Source organism: Protopterus annectens, chromosome 2.part0 (assembly GCF_019279795.1).
Source record: "Protopterus annectens isolate FY-2018-M chromosome 2.part0, PAN1.0, whole genome shotgun sequence".
Lineage (NCBI taxonomy): Eukaryota > Metazoa > Chordata > Ceratodontiformes > Protopteridae > Protopterus > Protopterus annectens.
The window spans coordinates 1795905772-1795933322 of record NC_056728.1 but is presented as its reverse complement, the minus strand read 5'-3'; the positions used below and the strand labels follow the sequence as shown (position 1 = coordinate 1795933322).

Here is a 27551-nt window from a genome sequence, read left to right as displayed (position 1 = left end):
GCACTGCCCTCATCTCTAGGACACTGATATGCAATGCAGTCTCTAGGAGTCCACGTTCCTTGGACTGACTTCCCTGCATAATGCCCGCCCCGCCAGAGGCAGGAAGCATCCGTGGTCAACGTGGCTTCGACTGGGGGAATCACAAAGGGTCTCCCTTCCTTGAGATCTTCTGCCTGCAGCCACCAAAGTAGGGAGTCCCTGCATGCCCTGCTCAGGGGAATCGGCATGTCCAAAGGATGGGTCAACATAGACCATTGGACCTGGAGAGTCCACTGTAATACACGCATCCGCAGACGGGCATTGAGAGGAAAGGCCGATTGCCGCCGACATAGATCCTAACGCCCTCAGGACTAATTCTGCTGGGGGGGTTGGGATCTGAAGAATATCCAAGACTTGGTGGTACAAACTGTTTATTCTGGTTGGTGTGAGGACCACTCTGGAGATTCGAGTATCCAACCTGGCCCCTATGAAATCTAGGGCTTGAGATGGGCACAGGCAGGACTTCTTCAAATTGACTGAAATGCCCAATTGAGCAAACAGAGATAGGGCATAGTCTCTCGCTGTAACCAGAAGATGCTTGTTGGGGGCGGTGAGGAGCCAATCGTCCAGGTAAGGGAACACCTGAATGCCCTGGAGTTTCAGGTGGGCTGCTACCACTGCCATGACTTTGGTAAACACTCTGGGGGCTGAGGTTAGGCCAAATGGAAGAACCCTGAACTGATAATGACTGGCTCCTAGCCGGAAGCGGAGAAATCTCCTGGACCATCTGTCCATTAGTATATGGTAGTACGCGTCCTTGAGATCCAACGAGCACATCCAGTCGTTCTCCTGTAGTAGGGGGAGAATAGACTGGAGAGTGACCATCTGGAACTTTTCCTTGGGTATGAACAGGTTCAGGGACGAAAGGTCTAGAATGGATCTGAGGTCCCCTGTTTTCTTTGGCACCAAGAAGAACCTGGAGTAATAACCTGACCCGGACTGATCTGGGGGGACGGGCTGGATGGCTCTTTTTCTTAGCAACTCTGAAATTTCTTGAGTTGCGGACTCCCTTTGATGGGGTGGAACATCAGGGAGATGTTTGGGCTTGGGGGGGGGTTGCAAGAACGGAATTGTGTAACCTCTGGATATTATCTGGAGCACCCATCGATCGTTTGTAATTGACTCCCATCTTGATAGGTGCTCCGATAGTCGCCCCCCGACTGCCTCCAGAGAGGGACAGTCGGGCAAGCCCTCAGGGCTGTTGCGCGGGTCCCTCCGAGAAGGGTTCTCTAGACCCGAAGTTACACGGGCCCCCTCTGCCTCTGGGCCGGCGTCCACCTTGTCCTCCTCTGCCTCTAGAGGACGAGTTGTCCGCAGCAGGACGGGATTGCTGAGATTTCCGGAACCACAGCTTCTTTTGCCCCCTCTGATTCCTGGGGGAGGATCTTTGGTGGTTCGAGAAGCGGACTCCGATGGCCGACAGCGTCTTCCCATCCTTCTTGCTTTGGACTAGCGTGTCGCAAACCAATGAGCCAAATAAGGCCGAACCATCGTAAGGGGCATTCGAGAAGGACGCCTTGAAGGGATCCGTGAAATCGCAGAGGCGGAGCCAGGAGTGCCATCGCAAAACTACTCCCGCTCCGCTAGCTCTAGCGGCTCCTTCCGTGGCATGAGAAAGAAGCCGCATAGATGTGTTTTATATGGACTTTAGAGTGGCCATTCGGGTCTCAAAAGCCTTTTTGTCTGAGACCGAGATGGACTCCGGAGGGGCTGCAGCGTATTCCTTAATTAAGTCACGCTGTAGCCTGATAGTGTGTGCCATGTAGTTCAGCGACCTTATAGCAAAGGTTGCTGAAGCAAACATCCGCTTCCCAATATGGTCCAAAGCCCGGGACTCCTTGTCCGGCGGATGGACTGAAGAACTTTCTTGGGCAAGTTCTTTCTTAGTGGCAGCCGCCACCAACATAGCATCCACTGGTGCGCCCCACGAAGGTCTATCAGAGGGAAGGCTGAGGACCTTATCCGGGCATCTAGGGATAGGCTCCACGGTGTCGGGCTCCTTCCAAGCCCTGGTGGTAATTAGGTCCACCAAGGGGTCGGCTGGGGGGGACACCCAGGAGGTAGATGGGCCTGCCTCAAAGGCCTACAGAAATACGGACTCGTCCATGGAGGGCTTTTGGGCCGACCACCCCTCTCTTATATGCAACATCTCCATGATGTCTCCAAATGAGACATCTTCAGGGGGTGACCTTGGGGAACCCTCTGTATCCTCCAAATCTGTATCCGTGGTAATGGACTCGGGGGAGTCCAGGTGCCTCCTTTTGCACTGATGCTTCCAAGGCACCTCTTCGGCAGGGCTGTCCGAAGAGGGCTCGTCCACTGGTTGTTGTTCCTCCCTGGGAACTAACTGGAGGCTTTGGGCAGGCTGTCCTGATGGACGGATGAGCGAAGACAGACCCTGATACAGTGGGGGTACGGGCGGATCCGAAGGCCCGGTTGGGGACCTGGATGACCTCGACAGTACCCTCTCCACTACCTCAAAGGCCGAGGGAGATTCACTATCACCAGCCTGAGAAAGTAACCTCCTCGGCTCCGAGGTAAGGATCGGGGTCGGAGCCGAAGCAATCGGATCAGAGGCAGTGGTGTGCTCCGGCCCCATCGGCGCTGAAGACACAACCACTCCCTCGGATCCGATGCTCAACCCTTGGCCCCGAGAGCTTGGATCCGACAAGCTCGAAGGCATAGTCGGCGTTGAAGACACTATCCCTGTCGGCGCCGACGTATCCCCGGATCCGAAAGGGCCTGGATCCGAAAACTCCGAGACCTGATAACGGGTCGGAGAAGGAGCTATCAGGGCAAACATGGGGGCTGCACTCCCTCCCAAATGGGGGGGGGAGGCAAGAGCATCCCCATCTGCATCTGGGTCTGCAAAAATCTTCGCATCATCCAATCCATGTCTGCTTCGGAGATGCTTCTGGTAGACCGCGAAGAGGGAGTCGAAGCTGGCCGGGAAGGCCACCTCGAAGACCTCGAGGGAGACCTATCCTCCTCCGGCTCCGGGGAAAAAGAAGGTGAACGGAGCCGAGAGGACAAGGATCCGGAGACCCTCTCAGGAGATTTCAAAATCTTTTCAGGCGGAGCCGAGGGATGAGACTCGGCCCGCCTCTTCGAAATATGACCCTCTCTCTCTCTGTTTCTTCTTCTCCCTGTGGGAAGAAGAACCAGACTCCACAGAGCTAGCACCCGATAAGGGAGGTTGAGTCCCGGGTACAGCTGAGGGAGTAGCCGGCGCTGAAGCTACCGGAGTAGCCTGGATCCGGCTAGGAGAGGAAGAAGAAGCTGATTCCTGAGGGAGTTTTCCCACCAGGATCAGCTTGTTCTTCCTGTCCCTAAGTGCCCGAGGATTAAAGGCCGCACAAATCTGGCAGGCCTCTGACAAATGTGCTGCCCCCAGACACAAAACACACTGAGTGTGGCCATCAGCTGGGGAAAGCTTATGGCCACACTCAGTACACTTAGAAAATATAGCTTTTGCTTCAGCCATAACTCTCTCACACACACACACCCAAACACTAAGGGGGGGAGGGGAGAGACAAAATTTTAAACTAAGGAAAAAAGTTTTTTTTTTTTTTTCCTTAAAGTGGGTAAGATTAGATAAACGCTAAAAACAACACAAACACAATTTAAACTAGAAACTAGCTTTTAGAAAAAGGAACAATCTCACCAGGCCAGGAGCTCTTCACTAAGAACCAACTGTCTTTAGCCGCGGCAAAAAACGATCTGGGGTAATGTGGTTGGTAGCAAGGGATTATGGGTAGGGGAGGAGCTAGGAGCTCGGATCTTGAAGCCTGGAAAGCTGCCGGTCGGATCCGAGATCGGATCCGAATCCCACAGGTTGCAGATCAAATGAAGTAACTACTTCAGATCTGCAGTTTTCATACTGGGAAAGCTGCAATAAACTCATAAATAGTATACAACCATCCTGGAATTCAAACCCATTGACAGTACACAACCATCTTGGAATTCACTCCAACAGACTATGTCTCATAAGGTACATCCCCAAAGGGGGCACTGTATTCTCTGATTAGCCTGATCAATGCAGAATCTGTAAGGGTAAGGACTTCTTAGGTTTACAGGAGATATTCTTTGTGATCAGCTGCAGCAGACAGAAGGACTTCCCAGTTACTGCTGCAAAAGGATGACTAAAAAAGAAGGAATTATCTACCCATTTTCCAAGGTCTCAAAACATTTCCATTTCAGAGTGGGGTGTTATCTATAAATAAGCTGGGTTGAAGGATTGTTTACCAAATGTAGCAGTATCTCACATTTTGGCATTTGGTTTTAACCTATTTCCTCTACACCATCTAATAAAGTGTAAGTTCAAATTGCAGCTTTTTCATGTCAGGAGGAGATTTGAGAACTCCTAGTTTACAAATCCACAAACTTGGTTACAAGAGATCCTAGTTTTTGATACGAAGACCAGAGATGTATATGCTGAATAGCAGACATCCTGAGGTACTCCACTGGTTAACTTGCTCTCTGAGGACACATCTTCCACTCTCACTATGTGGGTTCTGTCCCTCAGCCAATTTTCTCTCCACCAAACTACACAGAGATCAATTTGGAGCACAATTTAGCTTTATAAATTTAGCATAGTATGCTATCAAATGCTTAGGCAAGGTCAAGATATACTGTATCGACAGCATGACCACTCTCTACAGCTTGTGTTACTCTTTACAGCATTCATTTGACAAGATTTAACCCCTGAGTGTCTTGCGTCATTTTTTAATACCTTAGTTCATCATGTCAATTATGACACATTCCATGACCTTGTAGACGAGACCCATCAGGTTTATGGGTCTGCATTTTCTGGGATCAGTGGTGGGGTCTCTCTCATGAAGTGGCATCATAACTGCTGTATGCCATACCTTGGGGACAATACCATTGGCTAAATTTACATTGAATAGTTGTAGGAAAGCATCCACCAGAGCATGTTTAGTGCTGTTCAGCAGACATCTGGATATGTTATCAGATCCCATGGAGGATTTATGTTTTGTTTTGGAAAGTACCCTTAGTAAGTGTTACTTTGTGATGACAGATTCTCTGACATCCATTGGAACATGTAGGTTTTGTATAGTTGACTCATGAATTAAATTTTCACTAACGGAGTCACCCATCACTTTCACTTCACTATTTACTTTCAATTCAGTTAAAACTTAACTAACCAGCCTTGTAGTTCAGAAAGACACCTGCTAATCAACACCTAAACAAAACAACTAATTCTCAGCTGCACAGCCATGAAACATATCATTTTCCATAACACTTCCACCTAAAAGTAATATGAAGTCCATGACCAATAAGAAAGTTAACATTAAGCCTAAAGGGCCACCTAAGCTACAGCAAGGGTGAAAACTAGGAGGTTCTCAATGTCATCTCCAACATTACCAGGTTAAAATGCTCCAACACATACCATTATATAGTCTTTCTGCTCTTTATCATATATCACACCTTGGGTACTTGGGCAATGTCTCATGATTTATGAAGCCCAACAGCTAAACAAGGATCCATAACAGTAGGATGGGTACCTCTCAACCTCTTAGAGCAAGAAATCTGGACAAAGACATAAATAAAAGTGGGATAAAGGCCCAAAATATGGACCATTTTGAAATATTGCCCTTACAATCTTAGAAAGTTGATAATACAACAGGTTTTGCATTAGTATTAATTTTCTAAAGGGTATGAAGTCTGAAACCCAAATGTCTGTCATTATTTCCTAACTTCAATCTTTAATGATTTGCCACTAATTTGCCAGAAAACCTCACTTTTATGAAAAACAGGCCAAAAATATGAGGCAATAATTAGACATTCTGTGGAAATCTGTACAGTTGAGAGGTATGGATGGAGGATTCTCTGACTTCTTGTCATAGAGAGATCATTAAATAGTACCTTAAAGCTCAGCCTCATCCTGATAAAATATGACAGGAGGGAATAAAGAATTCATGCGCAGTCGGAAAGTTCTGGTCACCCCTTAAAAACTTTTTTTCCTGCCTCCTCCTCTGACTTCCTTTTCATATATATCACGGTATTCATGAGCTGTATGAAAATGATGGTGCCTTCAGGTTTAGTCAATGTTAAAATAAACTAAAGAGCAACATAACAGTACTCTGACTGGATGGACCGATTCATTTTTTTTCCTGCTCTGAAGTATTACAACCATTTACTGGAACCCCATTGTGATAGCATTGTTAGTTTTGCTTTTCAGCTACTGTGAATCTATACCACTGTATTTTATTTAGTTCAGGACTTAAAAAAGGTACTTTGCAGAAGTAAGATGAAAATATACCTCTGCAGCTTTGGAATTTCATCCAGGTTTGTAACTGTAGTTAGTATCTTGCAAGCAAGTCCCAAGACTCGAAAACCATCTTTGGTGTAGTGTCGTAACATCTCAGAGAAATCAAGAGGAACTGGAAAACAAATAAAATTGTCACATGTTCAAAAATATGCACGCAGTAATACAAGAAATGTGTATTTCATAAACTCAGTCTGTCATACGGAAGCATTAAGTTACAAAAAGTAAAACCTAGCATTGTTTCCCATCATATGAAGACAAGTTACAGTGACAGTTTCTATTAAAAAATATTGCCTGTTTAATAATGTAGCTGCATTATTTAGAAAGTACTTTGCAGATTTTCACAACAATTTTGAAACCTTTCATTGCCAAATTCTGAATTTCTTTAAATAATGCCACTGTACTCTAAATTAAAACACTGGCAATTACTACCTACACAAACTAGATGGGATTATTAACATCTGTTTGTCATACAGTCCTTCCAGTATGCTTAATGTACTTCTTACTATACTGAAAATGACAAAAGATGACTAGATAAAAGAAAGTAGATGAAGTTCCTAACATTTTCGTTATTTCTGTTAAAAAAAAAAACTTGTCAGTTTTTTAACTAATTATCATAATACAACTGTCTCAACTACACTCTGTTCAATCAGAATTCTAGCAGAGTGTACTGACGTACACAGTCAGTCCTCTAAAAAGCATTAGCGTAGCAAGGGTGGGAACAAATAGGTAGTCACTCCAGGAGCAAAGTGTTAGGGGGTAAACTTGAGAGTTCCTGCATTCTTTTTTTACTGGTACAGAAAAGCAGATTTTTTTCACTCATTTTTCTGCAGTATATGGCTGTTTCAGGAAGCCAATTAGCACAAAAGTACCAATCAGCAATCTACAATAAAAGTTCAACTCCTTTTTCTTCCCCTTCACTTAAACAGCTGAGGGGGGTGGGGAGCTATTTCGGTGACCGGCACTGGGAGCTAAATGAGCCAGCTACATCTCTGCTAAAAAAGCATCTACAACCACAAAAAGTCACAACCCTAGCACCTTCTATTAAAGACATATTTGCTGTGTAGGCAGTGTATATCACTATGATTAAAAGAAAACAGAAGTACTGAAATGGTGCAGTTTGACAGTCCTACCGTCTTCACTTTCTATTTTGACTTCAGCATACAGTTTCATTAGGGTCTATATTATATCATCGAATGCTTAAAAAAGAGAACACTGATTGATCGACCTAATTTAAGCGAAAGCTTACAATCTCGAACTGTCAGATCAGCGATTTTTTTCCCAGGGAAAAAAATCACTGATCCAAAACACATACACACAACACAAGCACACCAAACAAACAGAAATCCACACACATACACCTAAAATCTGATACCTAACCCTACACTAAACTATGCACACACCACTAACTACCCCGTTACCTTAACCCTAAGATCTGTCACTATCACACACTCACCTCACTCGCTCCCTAACCCTAACTCACTTAAATCCGCCCTAACCCTCATGTCCACTCAATCGCACACACACCTAACCCAAGCCCTAACCCTAACTCACCTAAATCACCCTAACACTCACATCCACACAATCGCACACTTACCTGAATCAGACCGGTAACTTTCCGCCATAACACTGAAAATACCGAAGCAACAGAAAAGGACAACCGAATTCTTTCCCTAGGAAAAAATGTGAGTTTCTGCTGCTTCGATATTTTGCAGTTTCGCAAAAAATAAGTTTGATCAATCAGCGTTCACTTTTTTAAGCGTTCGAGGATATAATTAGAGGGAAACCTACAATAACTGAATCAGTGAGTCATGTGCACTAAAAAAAGTACTTGCATTTTCCTTTTTCTGAGTTTATCTGAACAGCGATTAGCACACTGCTTTAAATGCTGAACAATTACTTCTAGTACAAATTGAATTCTGAAGTAGAAATGCAAACTAAAAGTGTCAGGCACCATCAACTAGCATATTTCTAGCTTTTCTGTTTTCAGATAAAGTCAGTGTATAAATTACCTCCACAATGTTATTAAAGTAAACAAAGTAGGATTGAAGTGAAGTGCCTTCAGTGTGAATATATACAGTATTCCCTTATATATGATAGGAATTTTGCTGTAATTTCTTCTTCACTTGGACTACTTTAAGTGTAAAGACCGTAGGTTCATACTTGGCTAATGGCCCAAGACCGATTTTAAGCCTAACCAAGTTTACCCCAAATTTACTAAAATATGTTGACTTATCAATATGACAAGGAATTACTAGCTTTTCTTTTCAACTACTGTGGAACAATATCACAGTATTTTATTCAGTTTTAATGTCCATTAGGGACATAAGTGCCATGTGACATTTCCATCCACTGGTTCAAGTTACATTTAGATAGGGTTAAGGAGCTTTGCTTCATGTGGTTGAAAAGCATGCTCCGGAGAAGAAGTAATCTTTGAGACACATACCTGTCCCTCCAACGTGTACTGTTTGTGACACAGAACGGAATTTAGGTCTTTAGAACTGATGCTTCCAATTCAATTTGTTTTGTGGATATGCAAAAAAATCCATCAATGGAGGATCAGAGGATGCCTTGTAGGATAGGCATAGATCACAGATTCACAGGTATATACTAGTAATGATCACCAGGGCCTTTATAAGCCTAGTCAAGTAATCCAACTCAGTTGTGTGCCTGTGTATCATGGGTGTTTATTAGGAGGGGGGTACATTACTTAGGAAGTTTGTAATTAGTTTGGGTATTACTGTCTGTCTCTATCAGAGACATGGTGACTGGACCTGCAGTGAATTTCTGATTTTCCATCCATTGGTAAAGGTTCTGCTTAAATAGGATTAGGGATGAATTTGGCTTCACATGGATAGGCAGCCTCTTGCAGAAGATGGGATCTTCAGAGACAGAACCTTCTTGTGTTCTGACTGTCCTTCTCAAACATTTTGGAAACATACAGTATATTTCAGAGCATTTGTTATAAATGTATTTGCTATAACTGATTTAAGTATTTTTTTCTGGCTTTTTGATTTACTGCTTAGCAACTGCATTTTCGCCTGCTTATACAGCTCTGCATTCTATTTAAACTGTTTTTGAGTTGATTAACTGTTTTGCACTTTTAAAAAGTTATTTGTTGCTTAATTTTACCTGTAGGCTAACAAACTCAAGTGTGCTAGCCGTTTAAAAGCATTTATAGCATTTACTGCCTGTTTTTCCTCTGTTTTCTGCAAAAAAGACAAAAACAAAAAAACAAAAAAATCTTGTTTTCCCACCTTACTGAACTAGAATAGTCCAGTCTTCAGAGTTTGCTGATCTCTGGGCTTTGTCTTGGTTCCTGTGCTATTCCATATCCTTATTTGGATAAAAGGAAGCTTCTTTGTTCACCAGTGGGAGTGGGGAGCATTGAGCAGCCTATATGTCCCTAGAGGAGTGGTACCAGCCAGAAACTTGTAGTCTATTGGCCATTTTGGGTCAATTCCTAGCTCTTTTCAACCCCCTGCTATAAAGCCCACTTTAGCGCGCTTTTTCACTTGTATTCAACTCAGCACAGCTCCTCGTGGTGTCCTGCAGATTTCTACAAGCAGCAGAGAGCAAAAGAGTGACTTTTTCCTGATTTAAGTATTTTTTTCTGGCTTTTTGATTATTTACTGCTTAGCGACTGCATTTTCGCCTGTTTATACAGCTCTGCATTCTATTTAAACTGTTTTTGTGTTGATTAACTGTTTTGCACTTTTAAAAAGATATTTGTTGCTTAGTTTTACCTGTAGGCTAACACACTCAAGTGCGCTAGCCATTTAAAAGCATTTATAGCATTTACTGTCTGTTTTTCCTCTGTTTTCTGCAAAAAAAAAAAAAAAAAATCTTGTTTTCCCGCCTTACTGAACTAGAATAGTCCAGTCTTCAGAGTTTGCTGATCTCTGGGCTTTGTCTTGGTTCCTGTGCTATTCCATATCCTTATTTGGATAAAAGGAAGCGTCTTTGTTCACCAGTGGGAGTGGGGAGCACTGAGCAGCCTATTTGTCCCTAGAGGAGTGGTTCCAGCCAGAAACTTGTAGTCTATTGGCCATTTTGGGTCAATTCCTAGCTCTTTCAAGCCCCCTGTAATAAAGTCCGCTTTAGCGCGCTTTTTCGCTTGTATTCAACTCAGCACCGTTCCTCGTGTTGTCCTGCAGAGTTCTACAAGCAGCAGAGAGCAAAAGAGTGACTTTTTCCTGATTTAAGTATTTTTTTCTGGCTTTTTGATTATTTACTGCTTAGCGACTGCATTTTCGCCTGTTTATACAGCTCTGCATTCTATTTAAACTGTTTTTGTGTTGATTAACTGTTTTGCACCTTTAAAAAAGTTATTTGTTGCTTAATTTTACCTGTAGGCTAACACACTCAAGTGCGCTAGCAGTTTAAAAGCATTTATAGCATTTACTGTCTGTTTTTCCTCTGTTTTCTGCAAAAAAATATCTTGTTTTCCTGCCTTACTGAACTAGAATAGTCCAGTCTTCAGAGTTTGCTGATCGCTGGGCTTTGGCTTGGTTCCTGTGCTATTCCGTATCCTTATTTGGATAAAGGGAAGCTTCTTTGTTCACCAGTGGGAGTGGGGAGCACTGAGCAGCCTATTTGTCCCTAGAGCAGTGGTTCCAGCCAGAAAATTGTAGTCTATTGGCCATTTTGGGTCAATTCCTAGCTCTTTTCAAGCCCCTGCTATAAAGCCAGCTTTAGCGCGCTTTCGCCCATAGAGCACCATCGGGCAGCGCCGGTTAAACTATTTTCTGGCTCCGTAAAGTCTGCTCTTCAATTTTTCCCTTAGAACTTCTCTACTTGCGATCTAAACAGTCTATTCTCTATCTCAAAAGCTCAGCACTTGCTCCTAAAGCATTTTTATATAGGTAAAGTACTTATATACTAAACAAAGTACTACATTAGCCTAGAATCCCCTTGAGTACCCATTTCCCTATAGGTCCCTTCTGACTCAGTTACACAGCAAACTTTTTCACTTTTTCTAGCATGTCGAAGGGTCAGTTGCTAGCGTCCTCTCCTGTTCAGCTGGTGAATCTTGGCATCTTGAGGCAATGTTACAATTGCCTCATGTACACAGAGAACCCACTCCTTCTCCCACAAAACACAAATACATGTGAGAGATGCAACTATATAGCCAAACTGGAGGCTGAGCTCTCTCAACTCAGGACTGGCAAGACCAGATAGGAGGAGAAGGAAACCACGCACACCACAAACCCAGTTTCAAATAGAACTATCACAACTGCAAAACAAACACAAACACACAAAGACATACTTGGAGGCACTGATCAAAAATCTACCAAAACTACAGAGGCCTCCAAAGCAGACACCCAAGCAACTGCCACCTCAAGACATAAGACATGCAACACATAGCTCTCAAAGTCAGTGTGCTAAACAGTCACAGCCCTTAAGGCCAAACACAATGCCAGACACACTTGTTATAGGTGACTCCATAGTCAGACACACTGAAGTCCCACTCACCAGACTGAACAAGGAAAAGATCACAGTACGCTGCCTGTCGGGCGCTAGAATCCACCACATTGCACAAGCACTCAGGTCACTCCACAGCAAGTACAAATATGACTCAGTCATTGTCCATGCCGGTGTGAACGACCTGAGACGTACCTCCCTGGACTACATGAAAAGAGACATAGAGGAGCTCTCAGATTATGTAGCCCAGGCCGGTATGACCCTGACCCTGAGCAGTATCCTACCCTCAACAAGAATGATGCCACAATACAGAGATAAAATGATCAGCTTTAATAATTGGCTTAATTACTGGTGTCATTCTAAGGGGATCCAATGTCTGTCTGCCTGGGATGACTTGCTTGACAAGCCACGCTGCTTCGCAAGGGACGGCTTGCACCTGTCACCCCTGGGCTTCCGGATATTGGCAAAGGGTCTTGCCACCCCCATAGTGCCTTTTTTAGGCAAGGCTCAAATGATAAACCTACCACCCTAGAAAACAAAAATGGAAAAAAACTAAGGGTAATACTGCTCAATGCCAGAAGTCTAAACCTCAAGATGCACGCCTCGAAGCCCTCCTCAGTATGGAGAACATCGATGTCTGTGCTGTGACTGAAACCTGGTTCAAGGCTCCTGAGAGCACCCCAGCACTATCAGGTTATACCTCATATCATGCGTTCCGCCCCAAAATCCGGACCGAACCACAAAAGGAGGGGAGTATCCATATTCATAAAGGATACCCACACCTCCAGGTTAGTGGCAACGCACGAAGCATCGGAGACCATCCAGGTGCAATTAACCATAGGTAAAACTGCCCTACAGTTTGTAGCATGCTACAGACCACCCTCTCAAACTCAGGAAACCCACACAGCCTTCCTGAAGACACTGGAGAGTATGAATGTCTCTCCAAACACCATCATATTGGGTGACTTCAACTACCCAAACAGACTGGGAACATTACTCAAGCCCCAACACCCTAGCCCAAAGGTTCCTGGAGTTCATAAACTCAAATGCTATGGAACAACTAGTCACCATTCCCACAAGAGGAGAAAATATACTAGACCTGATCATCACAAACATGGGGACAAAATGCTCCACACCTGAAGTATATCCCTCATTGGTGAGATCAGACCATAAATTAATCTCACTGGAGGTCCACATCCCGCCCCCAACCCCAGCAAAAAAGAACACAGTGAAGAACTTCTCAAAAGCAAACTTCACACTTCTTAAGACTGGAGTGGTATCCTTCAAGGCCGCCGAACCAGTGGAAACCACAACCCAAGCTGCTGAAACCCTTACAAATGCCTTCTACAAGCACCTCCAGGAATGTATGGATCAAGCAATCCCTAATAAAATCAAGACCCTTTCCACCAAAGGCAGGCGCCCGGTCTGGTGGACCCCAGCCATAAACAAACTCTACAACAAGAGGAGAAAGCTACTACATGACAGAGCAAAATCCCTAAAAGGGAAGGCATCTCTGATCAATACTAGCAAAAAACTACGATCACTCATAAAATCATCCAAGGCCAACTTTGAGAGAAAAATCGCTAAAGACACAAAAGACAATCATAAGGCCTTCTTTAGCTATGTTAGAAACCTGGGTGGAAACTCCCAGATATGCTCAGAATTAGTCCAAAATGATACAAAAATCACTGAACCCACAGACATTGCCAACATACTGGCAGACAGGTTCAGTGCAAATTTCTCCCCTCCCTTCTCCCCAAAAGGAGAAATATCTATCCCACCAGAGTCTAGCCTCCCAAACATCTCAGATGCCCAGGTGAGAGCTGCTCTCTCTAAAACAAAAAACACAGCATCAATGGGACCGGACGGTGCTGTGTGCTACACGAACTCAATGAGGAACTAAACCCACACATAAGGCTGCTGTTTAATCTTAGCCTTACTACAGGATACGTACCCAAAGAATGGCATACGGCAACTGTGGTCCCACTCCACAAAGGCGGTGCTTCTACGGACCCTGGAAATTACCGCCCCATAAGCTTGACGAGCCTTGTCTGCAAAGCTATGGAGAGGATCATAATAGAACTCATAAATAAAGACATTGGGGACCTACAGACACTGGATCCTACCCAATTTGACTTTGTCAAGGGCAGATCCTGCCTCTTGAACTTGGTCGACTTTTTCGAAACAGTCACTAAGGCCATTGATGAGGGTAAGGCAGTTCACACAGCCTACCTTGACCTAGCAAAAGCGTTCGACACAATACCCCACTCGGGCATCATAGAAAAGCTCACCAGCTTAGATGTAAACCCATATGTCACAAGATGGGTTGCAAACTGGCTCAAGGACAGAACACACAGGGTTAGAGTTGCTGGTGCCATGTCAGACTCTAAGCCGGTCACGAGCGGTGTCCCACAGGGCACAGTCCTGGGCCCCCTCTTGTTCGGCATTTATTTTTCTGAAGTGCAGGCAAACATAGGGGATTGTGGCTGACAAAATTTGCAGATGACTGCAAACTGGGCACCATAATTGACACTATCAGACACAGACATCCTCCAGAGAGGTCTCATAGAAATGGATAACTGGTGCCAGAGCCATGGCCTTAAGCTAAATGCCAAAAAATGTATAGTCATACCCTTTGGGAAAAACAAGGTAACCCCTAATTACCACATAGGTGGTAATCCATTAAACACGGAAGAAGTTATCAGGGACCTGAGGACCCAAGTTGACAGTAACCTCTCTTTTGACACTCACATTGCCAAAGTGGTTAGGAAGACCTTCTACATTGCCCACCTGATCATGAAGGGATTCACATCCAGATCATTAGAGGTCACTGTACCCCTGTACTCTTCACTTATCAGACCAATGATTGAGTACAACGCCCCATTCGGAATGTACCTTACCCGACACCTGCAGCAGTTGGAAAGACCCCAAAAGTTCCTCACCAAAAGGATAAAGGGGCTCAAACATATGTCATACGCTGCCCGACTGAAGAAACTCCAGCTCTATTCAGTCGCATACCGTCTGCTCAGAGGTGATCTGTGCCTGACATACAAGGCCATGTCCAACACGGAATTAATGGACATGCTCCACCTCACAAAATCCAAATCCACCAGAGCCACGAGAGCAAGAGACTTAAACCTCAACACAGATATAAATAGGACATGCTGGAGGGACAGATTCATCACCCAGAGACTCCCTACACTATGGAACAGAATCCCAGTCCATGTGAGGCAGAGCCCCTCACTGACTCTGTTCAAGAGAAATCTTGACGAGTGGATGGGAGACCGTAGGTTTACCCCGGGAATCATCTCTGTATCACTGCTGGACAGAGGCACAGCAAACTAATGGGTATAGTATTCACATCCTAAGGGGTGGTGAAAGCCACACACACTCTGGCTAGGCTTGTAGATGCCCTAGGGCAGATAGCCTAGTATGAACCTATGAAACCTATGAAACATATCTGTCTCACCAACATGTCTTATTTATCTCGCACACAAAATTTAAATCTTTCCATCTAGTGATGCTGTTCTGTTTGTGGATATGCAAAAGGTTCATCAAAGCTGGATGACAGTGTACCTTGTACGTCAGGCACAGACTACTGCTCACTAACCTGTAGGAGCCAAGAGCATAGAGATAGGGCTTTAAGGCAATCCATATAGGACAATGTGTTTATACATGGGATCACCACACAGCAGCTGTAGGAGACCAGATACAAGGATACAGCTTTGAGACAGTCTGCACAGGACATGTTGTTTACTCCCTGTATTTTTGTGAGGGTGAGGAATCTCTCAAGCTGTTGTAAGTGCCTGGTCAGATACATGCCAAAGGATGCACTGTACTTACTGACTGGTCTGATGAGAGCAGAGTACAGGGAAGCAATGACTTCCTTGAATGTGGATGCCATGCCCTTACTTATAAGTTATTCATTGTAGAATTTATTTCTTGTTTTCTGGGGTAGAGCACTGATCTGCATGGTCCTTTTTTCAGACTCAGCCTGGGAGAGCTGTCTGGTCAATTGAAATGTTCAGAGTCACAGTTTGGTAATACATACTGAGGGAATTAAACCCTGGACTACTGGACCACAGGAAACAGTTCACTAACAGTTTCTTAATCCTCTGTGCAAACTGCCTGAATGAATTTCTTACCACAGCAGACATGTGGTGATAAAAAGTCAGGTTAGTGTCAATATGTGTTCCCAGATCCCCGACCTCTGGGGGTCTACTTATAAGGGCTTCTACAGGTCTACTTACTAGATACTGATCTTTGAGGATCTTACAAAACCTAGCATTACATTTCCATGGCAGTTTTATCCCTAAGATTTTGCTTACGAATAATTCAGAGGTGGGCATAACAAAGATGTGTTGCGATTTACTTGTTGCTTCTATCCATGAAGGATATGGGTGCTAAACTGGGACTGAATTTGCAGTTTCCCATTCATTCATTCATTTAAATTCCATTTGAATACATGCAAGACCTGTAATTCGCTTTATGTCAAGTAGAAGACAGTTCTAGAGAACAGGTATTCACTGTGATACATATGCATCCCTCTAACATGTTCTACTTATGTTGCAAAGAGTCTGAGATCCCTCGAGCGGGTGCTCACTTTGTCATTAGACTTGCAAATGTGCAATAGGTCTGACAGGAGGGGCCAGTTGAAGCTCTACAAAAGAGGCAGGGGTCACTTCTTATGATGCTAAGAAGAGGGGCAAGGCTTTTAGACTGTTTGCATAGTTATTGTGATTTAAGGTCCTTAATTATTTTTAAGTGAGAAATTGTTGTGGTTGCTCCAGTTGTGACAAGTGTTTGGACAGGCACATACTGAGTGGGCATTAAATTCAATGATCGGGTGGATAACAGCCAAGTACAGGGACTGATTATGTCCCTGGAGCTGGATGTTGTACCTTTAGCAATAGCTGTGCAATGAAAAAGGTCTTCTTTACAATACTGGGTATGTGATGATGAAAGGATAGTTTATTGTCAAAAGGAGGCCCCAGATCTCTGACTACAGCATCAACTTAAGGGTTGTTTTGTTAATAGGTTCATAGATGTGTACTAGGCTAATGGCCCTGGAACCTTTACAAACCTACCCCATAGGATTACCCTGGCATCATGCCACCCAACCTTAGTTCCCAGTGCCTCTGTCGAGTAGAGCCTTTCGAGTGATCCCCAGGGTGAATTTATTTCCCATCCACTCATCAAGATTTCTCTTGAAGAGGGCCCGTCAGGTGCTCCGTTAGACATGTATGGGAAGTCTATTCCATAGAATGGGCAGTCTCTGGGTTATGTTGATTGTGGTAATGAGGTAGAGGTCTCTGGACCGTGTGTTTATGGAGGGATTGGGATTTCTTTAGATGTAGCATTTCTAACAGAGCTGGGTCAGATATGGCTTTGTAAGTCAAACAGAGATCACCTCTAAGTAGGCGATATGGGTCAGAGAGTTTCTTTGAGTCTGTCCATATAAGACAAGTGTTTAAGGCCTAGGATCCTCTTTGTGAGGTACTTTTGTGGCCTCTCCAGTTGTTGCAGCTGTCTAGTGAGGTACATCCCAAATGGGGCATTGTACTCTATGACTGGCCTAATGAGGGAAGAGTAGAGGGAGACAATGACCTCTTTCTTCCTGGATGCAAAACCCTTAGTAATGAGATGTGCCACACAGAAGGAATTTCTGACCACAGTGGCAATGTAGTGGTTAAAAGAGAGGTTGCTATCAACCTGTGTTCCCAGATCTCTTAACGCCTTCTGTGTTCAGTAGACTATCATAGATGTGGTAATTCATGGGAACCAGGTTTTTCCCAAAGGGGATAACGACACATTTTTTAGCATTGAGCTTAAGGCCATGATTCTGACACCAGTCGTTGGTCTCAGTGAGGCCTTTCTGTAGGATGTCATCATCACTTGGGGATTTAATAATAGCTTCCAACTTGCAATCGTCTGTGAACTTTGTCAGCCAGAGTCGCTTCGTGTTGGCCTGGACTTCAGAGAAGTAGATTCCAAACAGGAGAGGACTCAGGACCAAACCCTGTGGGACTCCACTCATGACTGGTCGGCAGTCTGACTTATAGCCAGCTACTTTCACACTGTGGGTTCCATCTGTGAGCCAGTTTGAAACCCACCTAGTGATATACAGGTTGATACCTAGCTTAGTGAGTTTTTCTCTGATTCCTGTGTGGGGAATGGTATCAAAGTAGGCTGTATGAACCACCTTGCCTTCATCCACAGCTCTGGTGACTGACTCAAAGAAATCGACCAGGTTGAGCAGGCATGAACTACCCTTCACAAAACCAAACAATGTGGGATCCAGAGTTTGGAGAGTCCCTATATCCTTATTTATTAGGTCCATGATGATGCGTTCCATAGCTTTGCATATCAGACTCATCAGGCTAATGGAGCGATAGCTCCCAAGGTCTGTAATCACTCCTCCTTTGTGGAGAGGGAGGACTGTAGTAGTACGCCATTCAGTAGGGGCAAAGCCTGAGGTGAGGCTGTGATTGAACAGGGCACACAGGTGAGGTGTCAGTTCACTCTGTAGTTCATGTAGAACATAGCCAGGGATATTGTCAGGTCCCATAGAAGCTGTATTCTTGGCCTTGGACAGTGCTGTTTTAACCTGTGCAGCAGTAATACTGGGTGCCTGGCAATCGACTGATATTGTGATTGGTCCTTTGGGAGGGGGGGGGTAAAGTTGGCAATGAATCTGTTGGCCAGTATATTGGCAATATTTGTTGGCTCGGTATAGGAGGTATCATTGTGCAGCAGCTCAGAGCAAATCTGGGTATTGCCGTGGAGACTCTTTACATAACTATAGAAGGCCTTGTGGTTGTCTTTACTATCTGCTGCAATCCTGTTTTCATAGCTAGCTTTAGAGGATTTAATGAGGGATCTCAACTTTTTGTTGAGGCTGATAAGGGAGTTTTTACAGTCTTGGGACTTCACCTTATTCCGCATCAGTTTCCTCCTTCTGTTGTAGAGTTTGCTTATGGCAGGGGACCATTAGATTGTCTTCCTTTTTTTGGAGGAGAGCGTCTTTGTTATATTGGGTATGGCGAGATCCATGTATTTGTGTACGGCGAGATCCATGTATTTGTGTACATGTTCGTACAGTGCATTGGTGCATGATTCGGCGGTCGTGCAACTACTCTCCATTTGCATGGGTGGCGTGAAGTTAGCCACCCCTGTTTTTAGGAGCCCAAAGTTAGCTTTGGAGAAGTTTTTCATGGTGGTTGCCTTTGCGGGTGGGGTGGGGGGGTGTATTTCCAAGGTGATTAGTTTGTGGTCAGATCTAACCACAGAGGAGTTGACTATTGGTGTAGAGCAACGGTTGCCCATGTTAGTAATGATCAGGTGAAAGATGTTGCTATCTCTAGTGGGGGTAAGAAAGAGCCGGTCCAGGGCACTGGAATTAATGAATTCCAGTAAATGTTGGGCAAGCGTACTGGTAGATGAGTAGTTCTCCTAGTTAATGGAGGGGTAGTTGAAGTCACTCAGTATGAGTGTGTTAGGTTGGACCCAAATGTTCTCCGCGGTGCTTAGGAATGTGGAGTGCGAGTCTTGGGACATGGTTGGGGACCTATAGCAGGCTACGACCTGAATCACTGTCTTACCTAATGTTAGCTGCACCTGAAGTATCTCTGATGCGTTATGCTGGGCTACCAGTCTGGAGGTGTGCGCATCCTTTATGAATATGGAAACACCACCACCTGTGGAGCTTCAGTCCAAGTTCTGGGACCAAAAGGTGTGGAATGAGTTATAGCCTGGTAGTGCAGGGGTGCTTTCTGCTGCTTTAAACCAGGCCTCTGTTACCGCATAATGTGATAGGTACAAGTGAAGCCACGCTTGCTGAAGAATACAATTTCTCTAGTTTCAGTCAATGGTTTTGACACCAGTTATTTGTTTGAGAAAGGTCCACTAAGCGGATGTTGGTGTCTTTTGAGAGTTTATAATGGCACCAAGTTTACAGTCATCCATAAACCCTTACCATTTGCTTTGACCTCCAAGAAGCAAATGCCAAAAATAATGGGCCCAGGGACTGAATCCTGGAGTACACCACTAGGGACAGGTCTTTTGGATGAGGTAAAGCCACCCACCCTAATTTCCTAGATTCTATTTGTGAGCTAATTTGTTATCCAAAGAGTTATACTGGGATTAACATTTAACTGGGTGAGTATCTATGAGCGTGGGATGGTGTTGAATGCCTCTGCAAGGTTAATATGCAGTGTGCACTGATCTGCCCTCATTCACTGCTTCTGTAACCTTCTCAAGGAAGTTGAACAGGTAAAGTAGTTAGGATTTGTCCTTGATGAATCTGAACAGGCTTATGTCAAGAGTCTGTAGGTCGCTCATCCATGCCTATTAAATTCCATAATGATCAGGTTTATGAGTCTATAATTACTGAGGTCCACTGGCACCATATTTCTGTGCAAGGGAATGATTTTTGCTGCCCTCCATTCATCTGGCATAAAGCCTGATTGGAAACTAATATTGACCAACCTTGACCAGTTGGACCATCATTAAGGCAGCCATCAGGGATGGTTTATGATTTTTGTATTCATCCCAAATTCCCCACTCACACTCAGCAGGACGTGCAATGAGTTGGTCACAGAGGAAGTCCTCTCAATTCTGCAAGGTATGTTCCCTTCAAGCAGTCCCACCTCTAGCCCTGAAGCATAGGAGGTGGTTTCCCCAGTCTCCACCAGGAAAATCGTATCTGCCTTGTGTGCCTTGACTGCATACAACCCTCCCTCCCTTTCTAAGTTTTCCAGTGTCTGAGCTGCTCAAACCTTGGTCACTTGGATCACAGTCAGGGCTCCATCCCAGTATAGCAGGGAACCAGGCTAAGGAGGCATCCTCTGGTGGTTAGTTTGAAGAGACAGCGTCCCAGGAAGAGAGGATTTAGTCAGAGTAAATGATTCAACCTGCAACCAAACCCAAGTCCAAGGACCATGCCCAGGGGTGGGCTCTTCCTTTTCCTCTGGGAACTGCCCCTGAAGTGGGTGGCATGGGGATATAGGTGAATCAGGAGTTGAGGAGGAATCCCTTTATATTGCTCACAATTTTTCCTCAGGGAACCTTACAGAAATCAAATAGCAGAGAAAAGTAACAGATATTTGTTGGGAGTGTTTGTAACTCAAGCATCTGAAAGACATCTGTGAGGCCAATGACCTATCTAGGAGTTGGAAAGGCTGAGTGGTGAAAGCAGATACTTCATCTGAATGGAAGCCAACTGGAATATCTATGGCCTGCTATGGGGTGGGGGTGGGTGGGCATCCCTTGGTGAATTTCTTAGGGAAGGCTAATAACCTTGGCAGATGCTTGCAGCTGGTGTTTGCCTGTGATGCAGCAACTAAAATGTTACCTTCTGGGAACTGGATTACTTTTGATACTAAGACCATTTTGTCATCTACCTCCAAAGAATATTTGATGCAGACAGCAAATGCAGAAATAGGATCCTGGCCTGGGTAAAAGGAGGACATGGGCCTCGCTGACACCAGAACCTAAGGCCAGAACCAGGGCTGCTGAGCCTCCAATGACCACATACTCTCTTCTACCTAACAAACTAACACCTTCCTCAGCCTTTTCATTTTTTTTTGTTTTTGCAACAGAGATACAAGAATGCCTTGTGCTTTATATTAATTTTTGAGGTGAATGTAAAGCTAGTGCATAGTTCAGCCTCTGGGAGAGAAGCAGACATCCAATGGCCCAGTTCAACTACTCTATGATGCTCAACAAAAGCTAATATTTCTAGTCTGGCTATGGGGTGAAAGGGAAGGAGCCCTGACTGCGACTCAGAGAACCTGGGGACTGCTTAGTTCCTCTGGCACATGCTCAGAGAAGACAGATGTCTCTAGTGGAGACAGGGGAAACTACCTCCTATGCTTGCAGTTGGTAAGTAGAGTCATTTGCTGGCAAATTCTTTGTGGAAGTGAGGGTTTGCTCAGCACTGTCTGCACACTGAAAGCCCCCACCTTCCCATGCCCAGAGGTAAAGCATAAAAGAAAAATACACAAACCACCCCTAATGTCTAACTCAATGACTGCCCCTCTTCCTAATCCTCACACCCCAGTAACAGGGAATGAATGGGCCAAATCGCTGGGCATGAGAACTGATGACTAGCAAGCAATGGACTTACAAATTTAAGAAAAAACGTCTCTTAATATTAATATCCCTTCTTAATAAAATATTTTTGTTAAATGCCTCATCATGCCCACAAATCATTACGTTCTGCTCCCCACAATACAGACTAAACACTTCAGATTATAGTCCCTAATAGAAAAACTTACTCACAGAGCCATACTTAATGACTTTTCCCAAGGAACCCTGAATTACCTCAAAAAAATAAAATAAAATCACAACTAGTTTCTCAATAAAAAAGAAGCAGTAAAAAAAAAAAAATCAGTCAACTTCTCAATAAAGAACAAGTACTACTATATATAAATATCAGAATTAAAGGCACAGGCCAAGGGGCACTTTTCACTCGGTCTCTGTCTGACTTGACAAAAAAGGGTAGTTCACTTCAAGAGGAAAAATGAAGATGGCGAGTGTTTTTGTGTTTCTGTCACTTACTGAATTACTCAGCTGAGCGGATAACCCTATGCTTAAACGTTAGCCTGATTTAGAAGTATGACAAATGACTGAGACACCTGTGGCAAAAGTCTCATTCATTTATAAATGCAGTGCTGCAAAGCAGAAGTAATCATTATAATGAGCATCCACTTTTATACAGTAGATCCTAAATGGATTAAAAGGAATGGATTAATTACTAGAAATAAGAATATACCTAGTTGTCTCACTAATTACAGTCTTGTCTTAAATGTGTAATTTAAAGATATTTTTATGAAAGCAAAGTTGTATGAGATCCTGGCAATTTATTTGCTTCTGCAAATTCCAGTCAAAATTTACACCACAACATGGGGCTTTACCTGCTGAATTTGCTGGAAAAAAAATCTCATTCCTACCAGAGACATGGCATAGTACATTTCTGTTGGTTTGCCTAGCATGGTTCAAAACTATGACTCAAGAAGCATTGCTGAAATAACTATACATCGACTGCTTACTGCATAACAAAGCAAAGTTATGAAAGCAATCTAGTCACACTCTCATCTAAACCTCTATGGACCCTTCAGGAAAAATTATATTTCTGACTTTTAGCTGCTACCATACCGCTCAAGCTCTTAGACCAAGAAATCTACACAAAGTCATAAATAATAGGGGGATAAAGGCCCAAAATATGGACATTTTTAAATACTGCTATTACAAACTTAAAAAGCTGATAGAATAACAGGTTTTGAATTAACATGCATTTTCTGAAAGGTATGACGTCTGAAACTCCAATGTCTTTCATTATTTTCTATTCAGAAAAAACACAATGTTATGACAAATAGACCAAAAACGTAAGGCATGAAATTTGGGCATTCTGTGAAAATCTGGACAATTGAGAGATATGGCCACAGTGGAAACGAGTCTCAACTTAGTAGTCCCTTCAAGATATATTTAACAGGGTAGTTCTCCAAACTCCCTAAGCAGCTGACACCCTATAGCTACATGTGCTTAACAGCTAGGGAGTAAGGGTTCCTGCGACAGGGTAAAAGTGGGGGTTGGGTATGCTCAACCTTACGAATGAGTGAGGTAGTTGGCGATACTACCTTACAAGGCGTGACTATGAGATGCATATTCTGCACACTTCTACACAAGACAACCACGCATACATTACATTCCCTTTTCAACAGAATGCTGTAATACATATAGGTCCCTATAATGATACTGAAAACTCATTTCTCTGAAAAGTGTATAAGTATTTAGAATTGTGTAGAAAGTACGCAATGGTTTAACTTCTTATCCCAGGAGTTGTCTGGAAAGCGAGTCTAGATGGTCAGCATCATGTTCCATCCCTAGATACGTAGATGTACAGGTTTGCTTTTGAGCACTGTGTGTGGTGTTTTTTCTTTTCTCAGCGGTTTTGTGATCACTGTGTTAGAATACATAACTAAGGGGGGGGGGGAGCATGTCCCCCTGCAAAACCATGTTTTCAGGAAACATTTCTTACACAGAAGGTTTTAAGTGAAATGGGTTTGATTACCTGGGTTTCAGAGAAATTAGTTTTCTGTGATATGTAAGTATTAGGCTAGCCACCTTTGTGGGCCATTTTAAGAATAGTGAATTTCCCTTGCAAAGGTGAGAATCAAACCCTGCACCTTGCATTTGTGAGATAAACACTTTAACCACTATGTCAGCCCTGGCCTCTGGCTTTTTTCCCCCCACTAAATGGCAGGCAAAGAGCATTAGTCACTGTACCTATCCCCTGGGACAGCAGCATAAAAAAGCTGAAGGCCATGCTGCCTAATCCCATCCTGTCACATCTTCCACTGATCCAGACTCATTCCTAAAACCGGTTACATGTAGCGCACACTGACAGTTTGCTTCTGTTTCATAAAGCCAGCTACATAATCCCAAATGGGATGCTACACAGCTACATCTTCTTCCAGCACACTACTTATTTTAAACTCACCTTTTGACTACTGTAATATATATACTGTATTTAGCATACCAGCTTTGCTTACCTTCAAATCTTAATTAGCTCTTTGTTCCCAAAATACATACAGCACAGATCAGCTTACTGGTTGCTCTAAAATGATTTTGTGCCTTATCTCAGAGAGTGAAGGGCTAACTTCCCAGCCTTGTTATTCACATATTCATCTAGAGATGTCACAGTGTGCACTGCACAGACATGAGAAATGCATGTCACAGTCATCAGGTACAGAATGAATACAAGCTTCTGTACTACATGATGTATTGATGAAAAGCTTGTGCTCTAATTACTTAGTATTTATTATTTCTGTCATGGTTTATTGTTCTCTCTCTCTTTTTTTTTTTTTTTTTACAGAGTGCATGTCTCTCTAGCCTGTACCTCATCACTCCCATCATTCCGATACTTGTTGAAAAAAAAACAAGCAAATTCCCTTAATCTCCTCCCACAAGATGGTTTTCCATTTAATTGAACATAAAAGGCATGTCCTGAAAATCACAAAGATTTAGGGGTTGGTCCTTGCTAGAGTTAGAGATCAGACCCGATGCATAGGATCCCAAGACACTTGAGTTTGAGGACCACATCCTTTCTATGCCGTTTGAAGGGGTGTGCAATTTCTTTTGGAGGTTCCCTATTATTTTAGCGAACGTTCAATGTTTTGATCATCACTGTCGACAGCTAAATGTCGAAAAGGCCAAATCCTGAACAAACGGAACAGCAATTTTTTTCCTAGGGAAAAAATCACTGGGCCGTTTTCGGGACTTTGCCGTTTCCACAACTGTGGTGCGATCTCGGAGTTGGTATATTTAAGTAGGGGGATGTGAGGGGCACAGCCACTTTATTTTGTATTTGGGCTTTTTTTTTTTTTTTTGTGGACCAGCGATTTTTTTCCGAGGGAAAAAAATCGCTGTTCCGTTTGTTCTGGGTTTGGAATATTCGACATTTAGTTGTCGATAAAGTGACATTCGAAACATTGAACATTTACTTATTTAATAGGGAAGCGTTTTGGACCCAAAGTGTTCACATACTTCACACCCTTTTATCTCTCAACCTGCATGGAAAGTGCAGTACTATATGTGGAGGTTTCATGCACAATCCAGAAGATTTTTTTTGTGTTGGCCAAATCTCAAATAATCAGAGCCCATTTCTAAACTTAGCTTCTGATAGTTCATACAGAAATCCAACCACTGCATCAACAGGCTAACTCCTTCCACCCTTTTCTTAAAAGCAGACCAATAGCTAAATGAAAAGGGCCCAAACCCCATTTAGACAATCAGATGTAATGTCTCTGTAGCAGGCTACCAAAGATTACAGAAAAAAAAATTCAGAAATGTGCTTCCTATCTGTTTTGACAAGTCTGGAGTTTATTTCCTATCACTGTTCATGACAAAACATCACAAAATACAATAAAAAGTCAGCTACACAATTTGCAAGACTATAAACTGATAATCCAACAATTACCTGTTTCTTTTCTACACAAACTTGCTACCATCTCTGGTGACCCTTTCATGAAAGCTACGGGTGTAACAGGCCCAGCCTGCTTGGTGATCACACTCATTCTCTGCAATGATGAGGCAAATGGAAATCTGCGAAGAATTCCAACTTTCTTCACATGTTTCTACAGAAAATGGACATATTTAAATGTATTTAAGACATCCAGTAGTATACTTCAGTAATACAAGAATGGTAACAAAATACAACTGCAAAGTTTAATGATCTACAATACTTAAAATTAAGCTAAGAAATAAATCATAACGATTTATTTTGTAAATTCTTTGGATTACAGAGCAGTTTCTGAACATTACATGTATACTGTTGAAAGAACATGGAACGTGGTTTCAAATACATCACAGCATTATCCTAGTATGCTTTGTATCTACTAGCATTACAACTGAACTCAAACATCACTGAATCACAGTGTACCAAACCTTACATTGCTGAAAAAAAAGTATGTTAAAGTTGAAATTAACAGTGAAATGTATAAAGCTAGCTTTTTTTTTTTTTTTTAAACCATAACACAACCATCACCAACACTAAACATGTACCTTTTAAGGTTACCATAACTAGGGTTAGTAAGTCATTATTCTTACTCTTATTAATTTTTTTTTGTTTTTTTACAAGTGGCTTTTACTGCTCTGGGCTCTATGGCAGAGTGACATCAGCTGTTTTGCTAATGCTCCTTCATCTTATCAGTATCAGTTTTTCCACTGTCATTTTACATGGCTGAACTTGGCAGCCAGCCTCCCACCACCTGGTGGAATTATCTGTACTGGTCAGCAAGGATGGGATTTGGAGATCAGAAAAGAGGCTCACAGGGATTGCTGTTGTGTTTTACTCTAACATTGCTTCGTGAGCTTTAAGTGGACATTGTGAAAGAGTCGCCTTGCTTCCACTGTGATGTTCAGATGCCTGGACAATATAACCAAACTGCAAATAAACCAGACCTTTTCCCTCCCCTATCTGAAAGAAGCTAGCAGGCAAACCTTTCATCATTCAACTCCTTCCCAAATCAAGCTCTTCCAGTGCCTGAGCCACTAATCAGACCTGGGACAACAGGGCTGCATTCTTCTATTCCACTTAGTAGACAACTTTTACTTCTAAAGCAAAAGTTATGCCTTATTTTAAATCCCAACATTCATATGAATTTCATCATATTTTTTAAACCCTCTAATCCTTACTGGCACATTCATTCCTTCTGATAACCACCATCTTAGGATTTGAGAAGAGGGAAACATGAGCTAAGGATCATGACAGATATCCAGAGGGGGCTGGTTTATTTTTTTTCACATAGGTTCATAGGTAGGTACCAGGCTATCTGCCCGAAGGCATTTATAAGCCTAGCCAGAATGTGTTGGCTTTTGCCGCCCCCTTAGATTAGTTCCCTGTGCTTCTGTCCAGCAGAGCCAATGAAGTGATCCCCAGGGTAAACTTTCTGTTTCCCATCCATTCGTCAAGGTTTCTCTTGAAGACTGCTAGCGAGGACCTCTGCCTAATGTAGACAGGAATCTTGTTCCAAAGCATGGGAAGTCTCTGGGACACGAATCTATCCCTCCAGCACATCCTATTTATTGTTGTGGTGAGGTTTAGATCCCTAGAGCGTGTGGCTCGAGGGGATAAGGTTTTCTTTAGGTAGAGCATGTCCATCAATTCTGGGTTGGACATGGCCTTGTATGTCAGGCAGAGATCACCTCTGAGCAGGCGATATGCAACAGAGTACATCTGGAGTTTCATCAGTCAAGCTGTATAGGGCATCTGTTTGAGGCCAGTGATCCTCTTGGT

General features: G+C 43.3%; 1 protein-coding gene across 3 annotated transcripts in view; it reads right to left on the bottom strand.

Annotated features, from left to right (window-relative positions):
* The window catches only part of ATP13A2 (ATPase cation transporting 13A2), a 2158003-nt gene that overhangs the window by 551425 nt on the left and 1579027 nt on the right, over nt 1-27551 (bottom strand). For all 3 annotated transcript variants that reach the window (XM_044061825.1, XM_044061827.1, XM_044061826.1), the window contains exons 18-19: nt 25734-25890; nt 6323-6443 (exon numbers count right to left, since the gene is read on the bottom strand). In XM_044061825.1, coding sequence (XP_043917760.1) covers nt 6323-6443; nt 25734-25890 — 278 coding nt within the window. The remainder of the gene's footprint in view (nt 1-6322; nt 6444-25733; nt 25891-27551) is intronic.